Genomic DNA, 17034 nt, shown 5'->3' with positions numbered 1-17034 from the left:
GTCCAAGCTCAGAGAATTGCCTCTGTTTTGTGTGTGTATAAACTGGAAACTTTACAGAACAGAGAACAGCAGGCAAAGAATAAAGAAACTGATGCAGAAAAATATATAGTGGAGAGTTCATTTTTGCCCTCAGTTCCTTCTAGGTCCCATGCTTCCTGTGAGTCTTCTGAACCCTGAGGGGACACTGAGGCTGGCACTCAGAGGTTCCTGATACTTTGGGTCATGGTGTTTTATCACAGCAGCAGAAGCCCTAATTAACAGACCTTTTGGGATGGTGGCTAAGGGGCCACTCCTGAGCCTTCCTGCTTACATAGGCAGAAAACAAAAACAGACAAAACACTAAACCTTTCACCCTGTAGGCACAGAGCAGGCACTATCAGGTAACAGCTTCTACTTGAGCAGATTTTATTTTATTTATTTGTTTATTTATTTATTTATTTTATTTATTTTGGTTTTTCGAGACAGGGTTTCTCTGTGGTTTTGGAGCCTGTCCTGGAACTAGCTCTTGTAGACCAGGCTGGTCTCGAACTCACAGAGATCCGCCTGCCTCTGCCTCCTGAGTGCTGGGATTAAAGGTGTGTGCCACCACCGCCTGGCTTGAGCAGATTTTAATCCACTCAGTCAGGCCTGTTCTCATCCCAACAGGAAAGAAATTATTCCAAAGGGAAACTTGGGTCTCTCTCTTTTGTGGTCAGAAGAAACACAAACTTTTGAGGCAATGGACCCAGGAAACTAAGTACCCCAGAATTCCCTGCCAGGAGAATAAGAAAGCCACATCTTCCCTGGGGATAGCTGGGTGAGGGACGAGGCAACCAGTCTTTCAGAAAGAGATTTCCTACAATTCTGAGAAGTTATCCTTTTACCCTATAGGAGGGGAGCTGAGACAAGTTGGCCTAGGCTTCTCTGCTTAACCACATCCTCACTGCAGGACCCTGATGATGGATAGGGGCCAGGGAGACTCTCTCTAGATCTCTGTTCCCTTTTCCAGTAGGAATAAGTCTCTGCTTTTCACTAACACCCCATCTGTTTACTTGACCTACTGAGGATGAACTGCCATGCCTAGCTTGTTAGGAGTGTCAGGGTCCCAACTCTAAAGCTAAGGACTCTGATAATGATGTTGGCACTCCAATCAGGAGAAAAGACTAATGTTGGATGTCAGCCACTCACAGTAAGTTTTCCCCAGGTGGAGAGGGAAGGCTGGAAAGTGCCACACAGGAAGTGAACTCATATCCAGGGAATTTTTCTCAACTTCAGCAGCTTTTCCACCAGGTAGATCTGAGAAATAAGGATTTATGCTTTGTTTTAGACTTTCAAGAAAATTTGACCCTCAGTAAATTTCTTCCCACTATGGGCACCTTGGACTTTGCCTTCCTTCGGTTTGAAGGCTCCTTTGAGCAATGTGAATTTTTTTTGAACCAGTTTGGAAACTGTTGTCAGAGTTCTCCTGAGCTGCATCCATTTTGTTGGACTCCTGGGGTGAATGGCAGCTCTTTTGAGCAAGATTGGAGTTCTGTTGGATCCTTTGGGCATCTGTCGCCCAAGGTTGGTACCTGTCAATGCCTGCCGGGGAAGGTTGGTATGAGTTGGTGTTTATGGGGCCATTTAAGGTTCTGTGGGAAATTATTTCGGGTCCTTTGTTTTAACGATCTGATAATAGAAGTCACTTTCTTTGAAATCTCTTCTCTCCTGTCCAGTAGGCCACAGTGTGTACCTATCGCCTATTCTGATCTACGGTGGCCCTGGCACTACCTCTCTCCCCACTTTCTAGTTGCACCGCACTAAGCCAGTCTCTGGAAAGGTGGCCAAGCCCTCAGGTTACAGAGTACACGACACAGTCCCCTGGCCAGCCTCCACAATCAGCCCCAGGCTCTTCTCCAGCCTGAAGCATCTCTGTATGCATTGGGACTGAGTGTCCCTACACCCTCCCTGCCCCTGCAATCAGCTTATAAGTCTCCAGGGAAAGACTATGAGGGACAGTCAGCGCTGCACCGTGACCCTCCCGCTGGCCTCAGCCGATTCTACTCAGTAAGTGCTTCACCATCCTCCTCTTGAGTCCTCAGGGTGGGCATTGCCAGCCTCCATCCCTTGGGTTCAACATCTCGTTCATTCACACATGGGAAATGAAGGCACCTAGCTCATCTCCTACGCACAGAGTTCAGAGAACAAAGACATTACTCTGGGTTCTCAACACACAGTAGGCACACAGTGTGTGCTGATAAGGGCGGGGCTGGAGACCTGTTTTGGATCCTGTACCTTTGGCCTCCCCCTGTTCTCTGCCTATAGAGAAGTGAGAAGCCACCTTAGGCAAACTCACTCCCCGAACCCCCAACCGGCACATGATCTGCCTTGGGGATCCTTCTTAGGGCTACCCACTCTGAGTCAGAGACCCTGCTGAGGACATGGTGAGTCTATAACCATCTACAACCCTAACTATCTTGGGGAGAAAGGAGTCTTTTTGGTTCTGGATTTTCAGAGCTAAATTCCAGAGGACAGTCTGGTCCTCAGCCCTCTTTCTTTAGCCCACTCTCCTACCTGGGTATTCTGATCTTGATATCCTGGTGAGAACTCGGGAGCCCCAAGGGAGAGATGTGTTCACTAACTCCTGGAATAGCTGGACTTGCCCTCTGTCCCTCTTTTTCTCTTCTGGATTCATGGGCCTTGGCTAGTCCTAATTGTTTGTGTTGTCCCCCCGTCTTTTTTTTCTTCTGGACTCATGGGTCTTGGCTAGTCCTGTTCGTGGTTTGCTAAGCCCACTCCCCCCCCCCCATGGACTGTTCTGTGGTTGAATCTGAGTGTTCTCTGTGATGTATCTGCATTCATTTCATTTACCACCCCCACCTGCCTCATTCCAAAGATGAGATGTGTGTGTGTGTGTGTGTGTGTGTGATTAGAAGCAGAGTCTAGACTAGAACAGCTGTCATCCTTTCTGTCTCAGAAACTGTGACTCTTCAGAGTTTGAAGGAGCAAACCACATTCATTAGAGCAAATGGCAATATGCATACATGTGCATGTGTACATGCACATACACACACACACAATGGGGACAGGGGAGAGCACATGGTGGCAGCTGCCTTTATATGTAGGAATCCTGATGGACCCTGACTTAGGACTTGTGTCTCCATCTCTGTCTTGCAGGACAATGTCATTCTCTATCTCCCAGGGTCTCCTTTTGCTAGCAGGCCTGTGCTGCCTTTTCTCTGGCTCCCAGCCTCAAGATCCTCTGGTGATAGATGTGAATGAGCACGATCATGAGCATCAGGAGCACCTGCCCTGCCAACGCATCTCCTACAGCATCATCCAATTAACCTTCACCTTGTATCAGAAGTCGGAGAGTTGGGCAAAAGACACCAACATCTTATTCTCCCCAGTGAACATCATTGTTGCCACTTTAATGCTCTCCCTGGGGACCAAGAATAGCACCCACAGCCAGATCCTGGAAGGACTGAAGTTCAACCTCACAGAAATACCCAAGAACTACATTCACGAATGCATCAAGAAACTCCTCTCTATCCTCCGTCTGCCAGACCACAGGTCCCCGCTGACTATAGACAGCAGCCTATTCACTGACCAGAGTCTGAAGCTGGTGGACAAGTTTGTGAAGGATGTCAAGGGGCTGTACTACTCAAAAGTCATTGCTGTCAACTTCACGGACACCCAACGGGCCCAAAAACAAATCAACGACTACGTGGCAGATGAAACCCAAGGGAAAATAGTGGGATTGGTCAAGGATCTGGAGAAAGACACAACGTTTGCCTTGATGAACTACATCTTCTTCCAAGGTAAGGTGGGACCACCAGGGTTAGTGACCTCAAGGAAGCCACCCAAATATGTCCTCATGCTCCAGTATTTAATTCTTCCTTGACATACCAGAATGTAGCAGGCAGCATTGAAATACGATTTTCAGTTCTTCCATCAGAAATAATTCAGTAACATCTATAAACCTATAGGTTGGGGATGATGGGTTAAAACCAGCCAGACCACTGTCTCCTTGAGTTATCTTAATGGTACCAGAACCCACCTCTTACAACTTTACTGGAACACTAGGAGATGGGAACTGATTTTAAAAAATGTTTTGTTGGACTTTTTTTTTCCAGTTTAGATCAGAACTAGGGTGAAGGAACTTCTCTCTGCCTGACCAATAGCAGTGTTTTGATTTATAGAAAAGATAATGCAAAAGGCAAAATGTTCACACGTGCAGACTTAGCTGTGAGGTAGCAGTCAGAGCTGTGACACTGACCCTTTTCTAGAACATGGCTTCTTCCTCAGCCATCAGTACTATGGGTTGGTCTCCCTCCTAGCACGGGATGTCCGAGAGATATTTTAATCCCTCAGTGTCCCTGTTACATGATGACAACTCTTCCTTGTTCACTCTCAAGTCTTAAGGAACTTGGGATGTTAGCCTATCTATTGTTGGAATGTGTGGAAACTTCCTAGATATTCTTGTACCTAAAAAACAATCCTTGGCAGAATACTACTAGGAACCAAAGTCCTAACATCATTCAGACGGACTTTTTCTTAGACACACTTGTTGCACAAGTGACTCCATTTTGGATGTTGTTGGGTTTCGTTTCATTTTGGTTTTTTAACAGTAACTTACTGTGTCATCTATGCTGACCTGGAACTCGTGACCCTCTGAGTTGGTGCACCACCAAGTCTGTCATGACTCCATTTTATTCCAGCAATTTCTCTCTCTTTGCCTCAATACATTTTTCCTCCGCACACATGATTATTTTGCTTGTATTAACCTGTGAATCTTTATGAATTTCATATAACATTTAGATGATGCTTATACACACAGCATATTAAGTCGTTAGACACAGACGGTATAGATGATAGCTAGCTAGATGATAGATAGATAGATAGATAGATAGATAGATAGATAGATAGATAATAGATACATACATACATACATGATAAATAGATAGATAGATAGATAGATAGATAGATAGATAGATAGATAGAAGATTCCAATTACAGCAGACATATCTATGCCAAACATAATATAATAACTTAAACAATTAGATGCTAATTTAACCAGCATTATAAGATAATCATTTAAAAGACATTAGAACAGAGAGATTCTTTTTAAGTCCTTGTTTCTCTCAAAGATGAAGACCCAATACTTAAAAGAAGCTGTGAGCTCAGTGCTGTGGTGCAGGCACAGGCATGAGGACCTGGTTCAGAGCATGGCACTCATGCAAAAGCTGGGCATAATGGTAACTGACCATGACCCCAGCAACAGAGGATACAGAGAAATAAATCTTGGGGGCTTGTTGACCAGTCCAGAAGAATCAACAAACTCCGGGTTCAGTGCAAGACCATGTCTCAAAAATTAAGGTGGAAGGGCTGGATAAATGGCTAAACAATTGAAAACGTGTGCAGTTCTTGCAGAGACCCAAAGCTGGTTTGCCAGCATCCACATTGGGCAGCTCACAGTCACCTGCTTTGGTGCCTTCAGGGGACCTGACACCTTCTTCTGACCTCCACAGGCACATGCATAGGCCAGCACAGAGACAGAGACACATGACTGTAAAAATAAATAAATAAAACTGAAATTTGGGTAGAGGGCATGAGAGGAGAACACCCTGAAATCAACCTTCAGCCCCCACATACACGTGGGGGCAAGTACATCAGAACAAACACATGCACACGCACAGAGACATACATGCCCTTGGGAGGCAGAGGTGCATGGGTCATGACGAGTTGGAGGCTACACAGTGAGCTTCAGGCCAGCCTGGGCTATATAGTGAGCTTCAGGCCAGCCTGGGCTACATAGTGAGACTCTGTCTCAACGAACAAGTTCCTGTATAACAACTTCCTCTTTATCTTTCTTCCTACTTGACTCACTTTTTTCTTTCTTGTTCTTCCATATATCAATTAGACCATCCTCGCAAATTTTTTGTTTTCTTTTTTTTTTAACAAAATAAAACATTTTCCTGTTATCTTACAAGTTTAATTAACCGATCTGTCAAAGATTTACCTACGTCCTGTGAACTAGGAGGCATCTGGGAGACCTTATTTAGTACAATATACAAACACACGTATGTGCAGATTAAGTAAGCAATTGCATCTCTCAGCCTCCCAGAGGTGAGCTCCCCACCTCCAGAGTCACATGTCCCCCACAGTCTGTGTTTGGGGTAGGTATCACTACTTACTTATAGATACCATGAAAATGATCAGCCTCTCTTTCTGTTACCAGTCTGGTGAATTTAATTTATTTGCAGCCAATGCTATGTAAACGAGGAATGGGAAAAAAATCCATGTATATAAGACATGCCCCCAAAGCTGAGGAAATATCCCCCAATTCCCAAAATACAGGACTAGCTTGCCGTGACCAGTCTAAGTCTCTTCCTCCAGCGCCCTTCCTCCTGGCTGCCTTGCCAAGAATGTTAGCAGAATCTGAATGGTGACTGTATACCACTTCACCAGGAAAATAGGAAACCGGGCCTGGCTGAAGGAAATTATCTCATTTACAGTCTTGACTCAAACTGAGGGAGAAAGATCTCTAGATCTTTCTTCTGCCTTACCTGCACAGCGTCACAATTAATAGGAGAAAAATGAAACAAAAGCCAAGACGTATTCCTATGTAGACTGACTTCAGTGTGTATGATCAGAACTGAGATTAACCAATTTCTGGTCTCCTCCCTGGCTGCCAGGGCTTCCAGCTGCTCTCATTCCCAGCGTGAGGTTTCCTGGGGAAATTTTAATTCCGACTCTGTTACACTGTTACCCAGGCTCACTGGAAATCTCTAAGGGGGTTGAGTACCAGATATATGACATTTCCCTGGTTGTCAGTCAAATATGCAAATTTCTACAGAAGGCAAAGGTCAAACAGTGCTTTGGGGGGACTTGATTTGCTAAAGTCTGGAGTAACTGAACAGAGTCAGCAGTGAAGTACGCAAAACCTGGGTTCAGATTCTGTCTTCACCGCCCATTAGTCACCATATAGGGAAAGCTAACTTACATGCTTGGGATGTGAGCGTCCTGGCTTATCGAGGGGGAAAGAATACCATTGCTGTCAATGTGTGCAAACACTTGCCTTGATACTTACCTAAGCAAGCTACGCAGAATGTGTATCCTAAGGCTTCTCTATTAATGTGAGTCCCTCATCCAGGGAGGGAGTCACTGCTGAGGCATTACATGACTGGGACCCTTCAGGCCTGGCCCCCATGCCTTAGCCAGAGCTTTGGTGGACAGTTGGACAGTCTTGAACTTGTAGACAGACACAATGCTCTGTACCATAGTGCAGGCCAGACTCAGAGGCAGCAATAACACTCAGCCTAAACAGGTATCTTCTCCTTGGTGCAGACAGACACACCTTCATCCTCAGCAGCCAGAACCCACCATGGTTTTTTCAACAGCTGCTTGCCTAATGGCAGGAGCAAAAGCAAGGAGCTGATCAAATAACCTTGGTGTTCAGTCTGACTTGCTTCCTTTGAGTGCTAGGCGACATCAGGGCCTCACAAGGCCACATCCCAAAGATGCTTCCACATCCCCCAGCGTGTATCACTCAGAAGGTGGGGGAGGGGCGTCGAGGCCATGGCTGCACCTCTGTGTATTCCCACAGAGCCCAGCAGAGCAGCGCAGCACAGGGCACCAAGGAAAATGTCAGCACCAGGAGGCCCCAGCTCTGCTATGATGCGGAGGATGCTGAGCATCTGTCCAACACTAGGAAGGCTTGAGGTTCCCCGAGGTGCCTACCCTCTCCGACAGCCTTGACAGAGAACACTTGTACAGCAGAGAGGCTTTTCCTAGGTCCGTGCACTTTATTTGGATCTCCTGAGACGGAGATCCAGAGGTTCCCACTAGACTTTCCCGGAACACTGACCGGAGCACAGTCACAGAAAGTCACCAGAAAAGAGATAACCAGATTCGACATACAAGGTTATAGGAGACTGTGTCTCCATTTAGCATCCTCAGCGGACTACCTGAAGAACGCGAAATAAAACTGCTTCTCTGCTGGAGCCAGGTTTTCACAGATCAACCCACACAGTTCTCTCAGCCCCTTCCTACAGCTCCAGACCATTTTCTAAGGTGCTGTCAAGTATCCAGATGGGCTCTTCTCCAGCCCAGTTTACAGCTGATGAAGCCGAGGCTCAGAGGGAGCGTCTCACAAGGCACTCCATACTTCTTTTCTCTAGCACTTAGCTTAACCCTTGACTCCACTGCTATCTGATGCGCCCCTCCCCTCTCTCCAGGCAAAGGGTTTGAAGAAGTCGATGTGGAACACACCTTAGAGGCAGACTTCCATGTGAGCAAGGACACGACCATCAAGGTGCCCATGATCAATTGCCGGAGTAGATTTTTCTTGCACCGCGAAGAAGAACTGTCCAGCTGGGTGCTGGTAAAACATTACATGGGGGATGCCACTGCCTTCTTCATGCTGCCCGACCAAGGGGAGATGCAGAAACTAGAGAAAGCCTTGAATGAGACTCACTTCATAAACATCTTAAAGCTCATTGACTTAAGGTGAGTCCCCGGGCAAGGGATCCACGCGCTGCTACCCAGCCTCTGAGCTATGACATGACAGGGCCTTTCAGCACTGGCCCCCGTCTCTCAGCCAAAGCTTATAGACAGATGCAGTATGAGTCAGGCTCAGAGACAGGAACAATGCTCAGAGTTAAGTCTCCTTGGCCAAGACACACCTCCACCTTCAGCAGCCAGAGGTTCTCAACAAAGGCAGAAACAAAAACAAGGAGACTGGTCTTAGGCCTCTCAGCCTCAGCAGGGAGTGGAGGGCATGAGAGACAAGGAGGAAGGGCCTAGAACAGGAGAGGGCCAGCCAAGAGGAGCTCAGAGCATGACTATAGAAGGCTATGTTCCTGTCACCCTTCAGTGAGGTTTATTGGGTTCCAGGGAGCCAATAGTTGTGGAATGTGCTCCTCCCCCTCCAGGTCGCTGACCCTGCTATTGGGGAGTTCAGGCCCTGCTCTCCCTTGGCGAGGAAGGCATTGATACATAGACGCTCAGGTGGGCTCAAGGTGAACTGTGCACAGATGTCCTGCCTCACCCCCTAGTCCCACACCTGCTGAGGCCCAGCACCCAGCAGAAAGCAGAGTCAGGCAGGTTGAGAACAAACTGAGGGCAGCTTCAGGATTGCTCTGTTCCCTTAGCATAGACCCTCTAGGTGACTTGTCTTGTCTGTGCAAACTGAGGGCTGAGCCTCAGCCTGGGGAGTCACACACACAAGTCTCAGAGTACATCGACTCTTCTTGGAGGGCTTCCTGGATGAGGTGGGTGGCCTTCCAGGAGGTGCGAGCGCGAGATGAGACCATTGCTGTCACGACACTGAAGGACGCCTTCCTCTCTTCTGCACACCAGGACTGTAAATCTGTACTTTCCCAAACTGTCCATATCCACAACCTATGACCTGAAGACCATCCTGAGCACCCTGGGCATCACCCAGGTCTTCAGCAATGAGGCTGACTTCTCAGGGATCACGCCGGACGCTCCCCTGAAGCTCAGCAAGGTGCGGTCATGTGACGAGGGCGGTACCCCAGCTGCCAATAGGGCTGAATGGAATGTCAGGACAGATCAGACAGGAGGCTGAGGATGGGACTAGGGGACAGAGACACAGCGTTTCCCACAGACTCCAGAGGTGTACTGTGGAGAACACAGAGGCAGAGAGCAGCGGCAGGATAAGGAATCGTATGCTCTCATAAAGCCCTTCTTGAAAGGAACTCAGTGGCCCAAAATTTAGTGTTTACCCAGGGCTGTTAATTCCTGGTAAGTTGATTCCTCAACTTACCTATATTAATATAGAAAGACATTGGCTCAGATCATCTTCAAAACCCTTGTCTCAACGCACACTGGAAAGGAGACATGTTTATGGGAGACGGGAAGGACAGGGGTTCCCTCTGAAGCTAAGTCTATGAGAGATGGTTCAGGAGAGGAGGGAAAGGGAAGGGAGGGGAGGGGAGGGGAGGGGAGACAAGGGAAGGGAGTTAAGAGGAGAGGAGGAGAGGGGAGGGGAGGAGAAAGGATGGGAAGGAAGAGGGGTGGAAGGGAAGGGAGGGAAGAGGAGATGAGAGAAAGGAAGGGGAGAGGAGGGAAGGGGAAGAGAGCAGTCTGAGTGTGAAAGGGTTGCACACATTGGGAAAGGCCTCTATTGAGCAGTAGGGTTCATGGGGCCATGGGCAGGGAGGGCATGGTCACAGCGAGGCTCTTCATGGATGAGGACCCTACATGAGATCTGGTGTTAGCCTGGGGTGGGCGCAACCTCCAACTCCCTCTGCTTCTCCCCTACAGGCTGTGCAAAAGACCGTACTGACCTTCAATAACGAAGTGACAAAAACTGCCAGGAACAGTAGCTTGAGTAAGATGGCCTTGTCTAAGGTCCCCGTCATCCGTTTCAACAGGCCCTTCATAGTTATCGTTAAAGATGAATACACCAGTGTCCCCCTCTTTGTGGGGAAAGTGACAAATCCCACCGAAAATAGTTGACTTCCAATTCCAGTCATCCTCACCACCCCGTTCCAGCATGTCCCCTCCTGATGACATTAAACACGGGATAGTTCCGCTCACTCCTGAATGCGATCAGCAAATCTCTGTCCTGGTGGTGTCTGTGTCTTCCTGTCTCCTGAGGAGTGTGGGGGGACTCCTGAGCACAGTACGTCTCACTGTCCCCTGCATCCATGTTTAGGCGATCTCTGTGCAGTCACATCTCCAGCTCTGAAAGGAGAGGGCCGTGTCCCCTTCTGGTTGTACTGCGTCATCTCACTGGGCCTATCCTCTCTGTCTCGCGGGGAAATCCCTGAGACTAGCTGGTGGAGATGGTTGGTAGAGGTCTTCCTCCTCAGGGCTGGAGCAGGACCCCAGTCTCTGTCCTTGTCATTCCTTCCCTGCCAGAGGAGTCTCACAATCCCCCAATGAACAGGAAGCTCTCTGGGTCCTATCTGGTCAGTAACCACTAAGCCAATCACTCTGTCCTCGCCAGTCATGTGTCCTTTGTACTTAAAAACCACGGCCGAGCCTATGGGATGGCTCAGTGGGGAAAGGCGTTTGCCATTAAGCCTGATAACCTGAGTTTGTTCCCCAAGACCCACATGGTGGAGGGAGAGATCGGATCCCAACAACTGTCCTCTGACCCCTTCACATCTGCCATATCATGTCCCCTTCCTGCCAGCATAAAGAAATACGTGTCATAGCAATTTTTTACAGAGAGAATCATTGTATGTTTTCTTCAGAGACATAAATTATTGGAACTTTTGCCCACTTTTAACCAGGTGGTTTAATTTTTGGTGGTTGGAGTTGCACAGTTTTCTATATTTTGGAGAGTACTTCCTTATCAAATATATGACCTGAGAATCTGTCTCACGTTTTTATGATTTGTCTTTAAATTTCTTAAAATTAAATTAGTTAATTTAGTTTGTATCTGGGTGGCGGAGTATGCATGCCACAACACACACATACGGAGTTATCAGAGGACAGCTTCTGGAAGTCGGGGCTCTCCTTCCACCATGCGGGTCCTGGCTATAAAACTCAGGCCATCAGCCTTTGCTACAGAGATTCTTTATGCCCAGAGTCATCTTGCCAGCCCTCTAGTGGGCATCTTCTGGTGGTTGGTTGTTGATAGGAGAAGGTGATTTAGCGGAGTCTGGAGCTGGAGCTGGAAGATGCCTGGTGAGTCACTGGTAGGAATCATGTGGAAGACTGAAGAAGACAGAACATGCGGTCCGTGAGTGACGGCACTCATGAAACACACCAAGAAAGGTATCGACTCTGGAAGGGTCAAGCCTCCCTGTGCTGGCTTCCTCCTCCCACCGTGTTCCCCTAGACTATTGGATGATGCCACTCACATTCCAAACATCCCCACACCCCTATTACCCCACACCAACCATCTCTGGAGACAACCTCACAGACTAACCCAGAAGTGTGCTTGCTAACCTAGGAGCCTGTAAATCTGTAAATATGTGCTGGCAACTCAATGAGATTCAGAATCACCCCCAGAAACACACCTCTGGGATTGCAACTCTAGAAAGTATTAACTAAGGAGAGAAAACCAACCCTGAATGCGAGTGGTGTCATCCTGGGTGCTGGGGGAGGCGCAACTGAATTGATGGAAAAGGCGACGGTATTCAGGCCTTCATCTCTCTCCCCTTCTTGATTGCAGACAGGGCATAACCTGCTGCTCTTGCCCCGCCTCACCTACAGTGATGGGCTTTCACTCCCCTAAGTTGTCTTTGACACTGGCAATGAAAGCAGTAACTAACGTGCTATCTCTCCGTCCAAACAAGTCAATAATCAAGACTAGCCATCACACCATCCTAACTATACCCTGGTAACTAAGCCACTGTGCCTCGGCCAATCATGGTAGCTGAACCTTGAGCCAATCACAGGCTAAAGGCTCCCAAAGCATGCTTAAGCAAATACTGAGCTGCTCCCATCAGACTATCTCAACATGTTGTGTCCATCGCGTCCCCTCATCATTTCTGGTCATAAAGGTGACTCCCTCACGGAGCTGGAATGGCTGGGAGTGGGGGGCATTCTGAACAAGATGTAGTCAGGGATTCCCCCAGATCCTTCGGCCTTTATCATGGTCCAGATGAACCTGGCTGACTTTGAAAGGTATCAGGGTTGGATTTTGCTTGCTTGTACTCGTGTTTGCCCAAAGACTTGGAGGCTCCAGGGTCACCCCATGTTTTGACTGACTCTGGAACTCCTCTGGCCTTATGAGTGCAGGGACACCCTCTCCTAACACATCAGCTCACTGTCATCTTTCCACAAGCCTGGGGACATCTCAGGACGTAGGACGAGACACTCCACTAGTCCTGCTTGTCATTTCACACCGGCTCTAAAGCTCCCTGTTAGCAGGATCCATCCCATAAAACTCACTCAATTCTCCTCTCAAATCTGGCCAGCATGCTCTGATATGGCCATCCCTGTCTTCAGTTTGGAGCTTTCCATGTTGATGTTCCAAGTAGACCTAGCCCATTGTCACAAAGGAAAAAGCAAAGGGTCTAAGGCCCCTCCCCCGAGCAACCAGCTCATTTTAACCCTTTTCATCCCTGCCACTCAGCTTTGACTTACAACCTGGCCCAGAGCCCAGAGCCCAGAGCCCAAGCTTAATATAGCTCAGAAAGAAACTGGAGATAGAATATGCACTGGGTCCCAATGCCTGCTTTTTCTAGTGAGTTTCTAAGCCGGCTTCTCCTGGCTGAGACAGGATGGCCTTTTTTTTTTTTTTTCCTTGGCACTTCTTTACCTTATGCCCTTGCTTCTGCCCCACCAACCCTGGATACACTTGCTTTTAGTTCATGTCTCAGTTTCTTGTTAAGCATTACAGGTCATCTGCCCCCATCTGCAGACATACATGAATCGGTGATGGAGATCCCTGGATCCAGCCTCACAGAGATTCAAATGTCTTTGGGGATGTGAATAACACTGAAAGATTGTCATGGGCTGTTTTACTTCACTGCAAATCTGTGTCTGAAGGTGGGAATTTTGCCTGCCCACTTTAGACCCAAGTGTGTTTATTCAAAGTTTCCTCCAAAGTCTCTGTGCTGAGTCAGAATGGTCCCCTGCCTCTGTGACAGAGAGAAAGAGGGAAATGAAACAGCCTGGGAAAAAAGACATTGTGTGCTTGAGAACAGCTAAGAGGTAAACTGTTTTCAATAAAGGTTATTATTGCTTATCTCATGGTATAAAGGTGTCTATAATAAAACCAGCTAACAGGATGCTCAAACATGGAAGGGATAAAAGGGACCATCTGCCCCAAATCTCTCAATAGTAACTCCAGCATCATGGTTTTAATAGAGGTCCCTCAGCTGAATCTTGTTAGATGATGTAAATATAAATTAAGTGATAATTATGATATAAAAACTCTACATGATACGTAAGTTATAAAAGCTGTTTTATGTTTTCCATGAGGTTTACCTGGAAGCGTACAAGGCATAATTATTTTACGGTGTGTACACAGGTAATATTAATTTGCTGCATCACTCTGTGAGTGTGCCATGGGAATTCAACTTTCTCTTATTAAAGTGATGTTGCACAATGCCTAGCTGAACAATAGCAATCTTTAGAACCCCAACTGTGCCTGCTTAAAACAATGACAGACAGACTTATTAAATGTTACTATTCCTTCCAATAAGGAGAAATAGGCTAGGCCCTTGGCCTTTCTCCTGAGTATCCAGGCACTTCTCCCCTGTGGCCCTAATTATATGAGACCTCAGGGTTTTCTGTGCTTGCCATTTATTACGTCAGACTCCTGCATAAGGAGCAAGCACCTGAGAGCTTTGTAAAAGAAGTCCTAAAAGCATCGAACCGGCAATTTAAAAGAGAAATAGAATCCCACTGAGACAGCTTTATAGGATTGTCTAGCACAGTTTTAAAGACACCATTTGGATAGTCAGAATAAGTACCTAAAGCTGTGAGCTGGATGACGGAGCATTTGGCAGCCTCCTTTCATTACGGAATATGCTCCTTACGTGTGATAGAAACACACAGCTAAGTACAGTTACTGCATCCTTCTACGGAGCTCTGGTATGTGGTCCAGCCAGTTGTACAATTACATTTCACCTTACTAAACAAAAGGTAACTTTCTCTCTGAATATTCTCCACAAGGTTGAACAGTTACTACCTTCTGACTCTTTTCCTGGATCTTGGTCATCTTTGAATTTGCATGTGGCCCCTTGGATGGACCCTCCTCAGATAGCTGCCTTTTCTATACTCTTCTCTTTTTTTTTCTCAGCTCAAAGAGAAATCTGCACCTTAAACCCCTAAAGCAGTTAGAGTGAGCTCTGAAGAGGGGGATCCGACTCCCCACTCTTCCCTCTCTTTGCCACTCTGGACATTGTTCCAGGGACCCAGAACTAAAACAACGGACTGGAGTCTCTTCTATATCAGCTGAGGTCACTCTCTCACCAGCTCTCAGAGACCTTAGAGACATTTCATATCAGCTCAACACCCTTCGGAACCAACTTGATTCTTTGGCTACTGCCGTAGTCCACAGTCAAGTCTGGTGACAGCTGTGGGTGGGATCTGTGCCTCCTCCAAGAACCATGCAGCTTCCACACTAACAAACTCCAACTGGTTTGAAATGGGACCCAAAGACACCAGACAAAAATTCAACCACAGGCCTTCTCTATTGTGTGGGCTTTAGATCCTTCCCACTCTGGCTCCTCCCCTGACCATTCCCATCCTTATTATCTGCATGTGCACATTTTACCAGCTCTTTTTAGTCTTTTCCCCCGGAACTTCTTTCACACCCAAACAAAAGGTTCCACAAACCTCACTATCACCACCACCACCACCATTACCACCTCCACCACCTCCACCTCCACCACCTCCACCTCCACCACCTCCACCTCCACCACCTCCACCTCCTCCACCACCACCACCACCTCTAACACCATCACCTCCACCTCCACCCCTGCCACCACACCTTCACCACCACCACCTCCACCACCATCACCACCACCTCCACCACCACCACCTCCAACTCCACCACCACCTCCACCACCTCCACCACCACCACCTCCAACTCCACCACCACCTCCACCACCTCCACCGCCTCCTCCTCCACCACCACCTCCTCCAACTCCACCACCACCTCCACCACCTCCACCACCTCCACCTCCATCACCACCATTGCCACCACCAATGGCTCTCACCTTACAACAGTGATAGGGTTCTCAATGGGTACAACACAGTCAACTAACCAATTAAACTAAGGAAATTAATCTAATTAAAATTAAAGGCACAGCAAAATACAATCACACTACAAAGTAGATTCCCTGCCTGCAGTAGCCCTCCAGAACCACAGAACTAGACTTCATGACTGGGAAGGGGAAGCATTTGTCCCTTCCTGAGGGAAGAATGCTATTTTGTCTAAACTGATCTGGCCAATATGGTAAAACGCTATAGAAACACTTATTACAGAGAATCAGAAGCAGGTGATATTTTCTGGATGGACACCTGGCTGCCCGGGGCCACAGACAGCCCCTCAGCCGACTCTGTTGTTATTTCTGATCACTCTAACTTTATTCTTTAGTCCCGCCCAGCTCATCAGCTTCCTCCAAACAAGACTACAAGCTTTCTCCGTCCAAAGGGTCACTGGATTCTCCCTGGCTCAAATCGACCAGCCCCTATTCCACCTGGAAGAGACTTACTTCAACATGTTCCTTCACGTTTTGAGACTGTCACCTCCTTTATCCAGAAGAAGTTCCCCTCCAAAAAACTACAACCCCCTCCCTTCTTTTTACCCTTACAGAGTTGGGAAATATTAGGTTTTAGCCTCAGGTCATGAGGAATTGAGTCAGGCTGTCCAGGGCAAAAATCCATATCCATAAAAAATGGCGTAGCTCCAACCTGACCATTCACATTCAGTTCCACCTGCTTTGAGGATTCAAAAGATGCCAGACCCAGGCTCGCTCTCTCTCTCTCTCTCTCTCTCTCTCTCTCTCTCTCTCTCTCCCCCTCCCTCCCTCCCCCCCCCCCCCCCCCCCCCCCCCCTCTCCCCCCCCCCCCCCCCCCCCCCCCCTCCTCCCCTCTCCTTGCAGATCAGGATATAGCTCTCAGCCTCCACACTGGCCTGTCACCCTGCTCCCCACCGTGATGATGGCGGACTAGCCTCTGAAACTATGGCAAGCCCCCAATAAATGTTTTCTCTTATAAGAGTTGCCGTGATCATCGACTCTTCACAGTGACTTAGGCAATCGTGAGTGGATGTAGCATTTAGCCCACGCTTTTCCTGCATATATCAGTGTGGCTCTTGCCGTTCATCTATAATTTGATCGGCAATGTTTATGACTGCATCGATAACCTTGGCTGTAGGTGGTTTTTGTTTTGTTTTTTGTTTTTGCTGTATTGGTGTTTCCACCAGTCAGCTGTCTGTGGGCTCTGTCTCTCCACATGGCTAGAGAGGGGTGTACAAGGAGAAGCCCTGCCAGTGCCAGTCTCTAAAGGGTTGGCATCTGAGAGTGGTAGTGGCAGGCCAGCAGAAGCTGCAGCAGTGGCGCCCTCTAGTGGCACAATTCCAAGCATGCGTTAGGAAAGTTCATCTCTAAATCCTAAAGGCTCAAGCATTTCCCA

General features: G+C 47.8%; 2 protein-coding genes across 2 annotated transcripts in view; one reads left to right on the top strand and one right to left on the bottom strand.

Annotated features, from left to right (window-relative positions):
- Nucleotides 1–1832, bottom strand: part of Serpina4 (serpin family A member 4) — a 147735-nt gene extending 145903 nt beyond the window's left edge. Inside the window, exon 1 of the mRNA XM_050151409.1 lies at nucleotides 1829–1832. The gene's annotated coding sequence lies outside the window, so the exon portion shown is untranslated. The remainder of the gene's footprint in view (nucleotides 1–1828) is intronic.
- Nucleotides 1348–10443, top strand: LOC126507260 (alpha-1-antitrypsin-like). Its single transcript, XM_050151526.1, has 6 exons — nucleotides 1348–1542; nucleotides 3209–3784; nucleotides 6244–6262; nucleotides 8217–8469; nucleotides 9322–9469; nucleotides 10249–10443. Exons 1-6 carry the CDS (start codon nucleotides 1348–1350, stop codon nucleotides 10441–10443), a joined length of 1386 nt encoding a protein of 461 aa, XP_050007483.1.
- Nucleotides 10444–17034: the final 6591 nt, after the last annotated feature.

The sequence above is a fragment of the Alexandromys fortis genome, unplaced genomic scaffold (genome assembly GCF_014885135.2).
Source record: "Alexandromys fortis isolate MF-2015 unplaced genomic scaffold, M_Fortis_MF-2015_v1.1 scaffold_63, whole genome shotgun sequence".
Lineage (NCBI taxonomy): Eukaryota > Metazoa > Chordata > Mammalia > Rodentia > Cricetidae > Alexandromys > Alexandromys fortis.
Note: the sequence above shows the minus strand (reverse complement) of the source record. Positions and strands in the feature narration are given on the sequence as shown.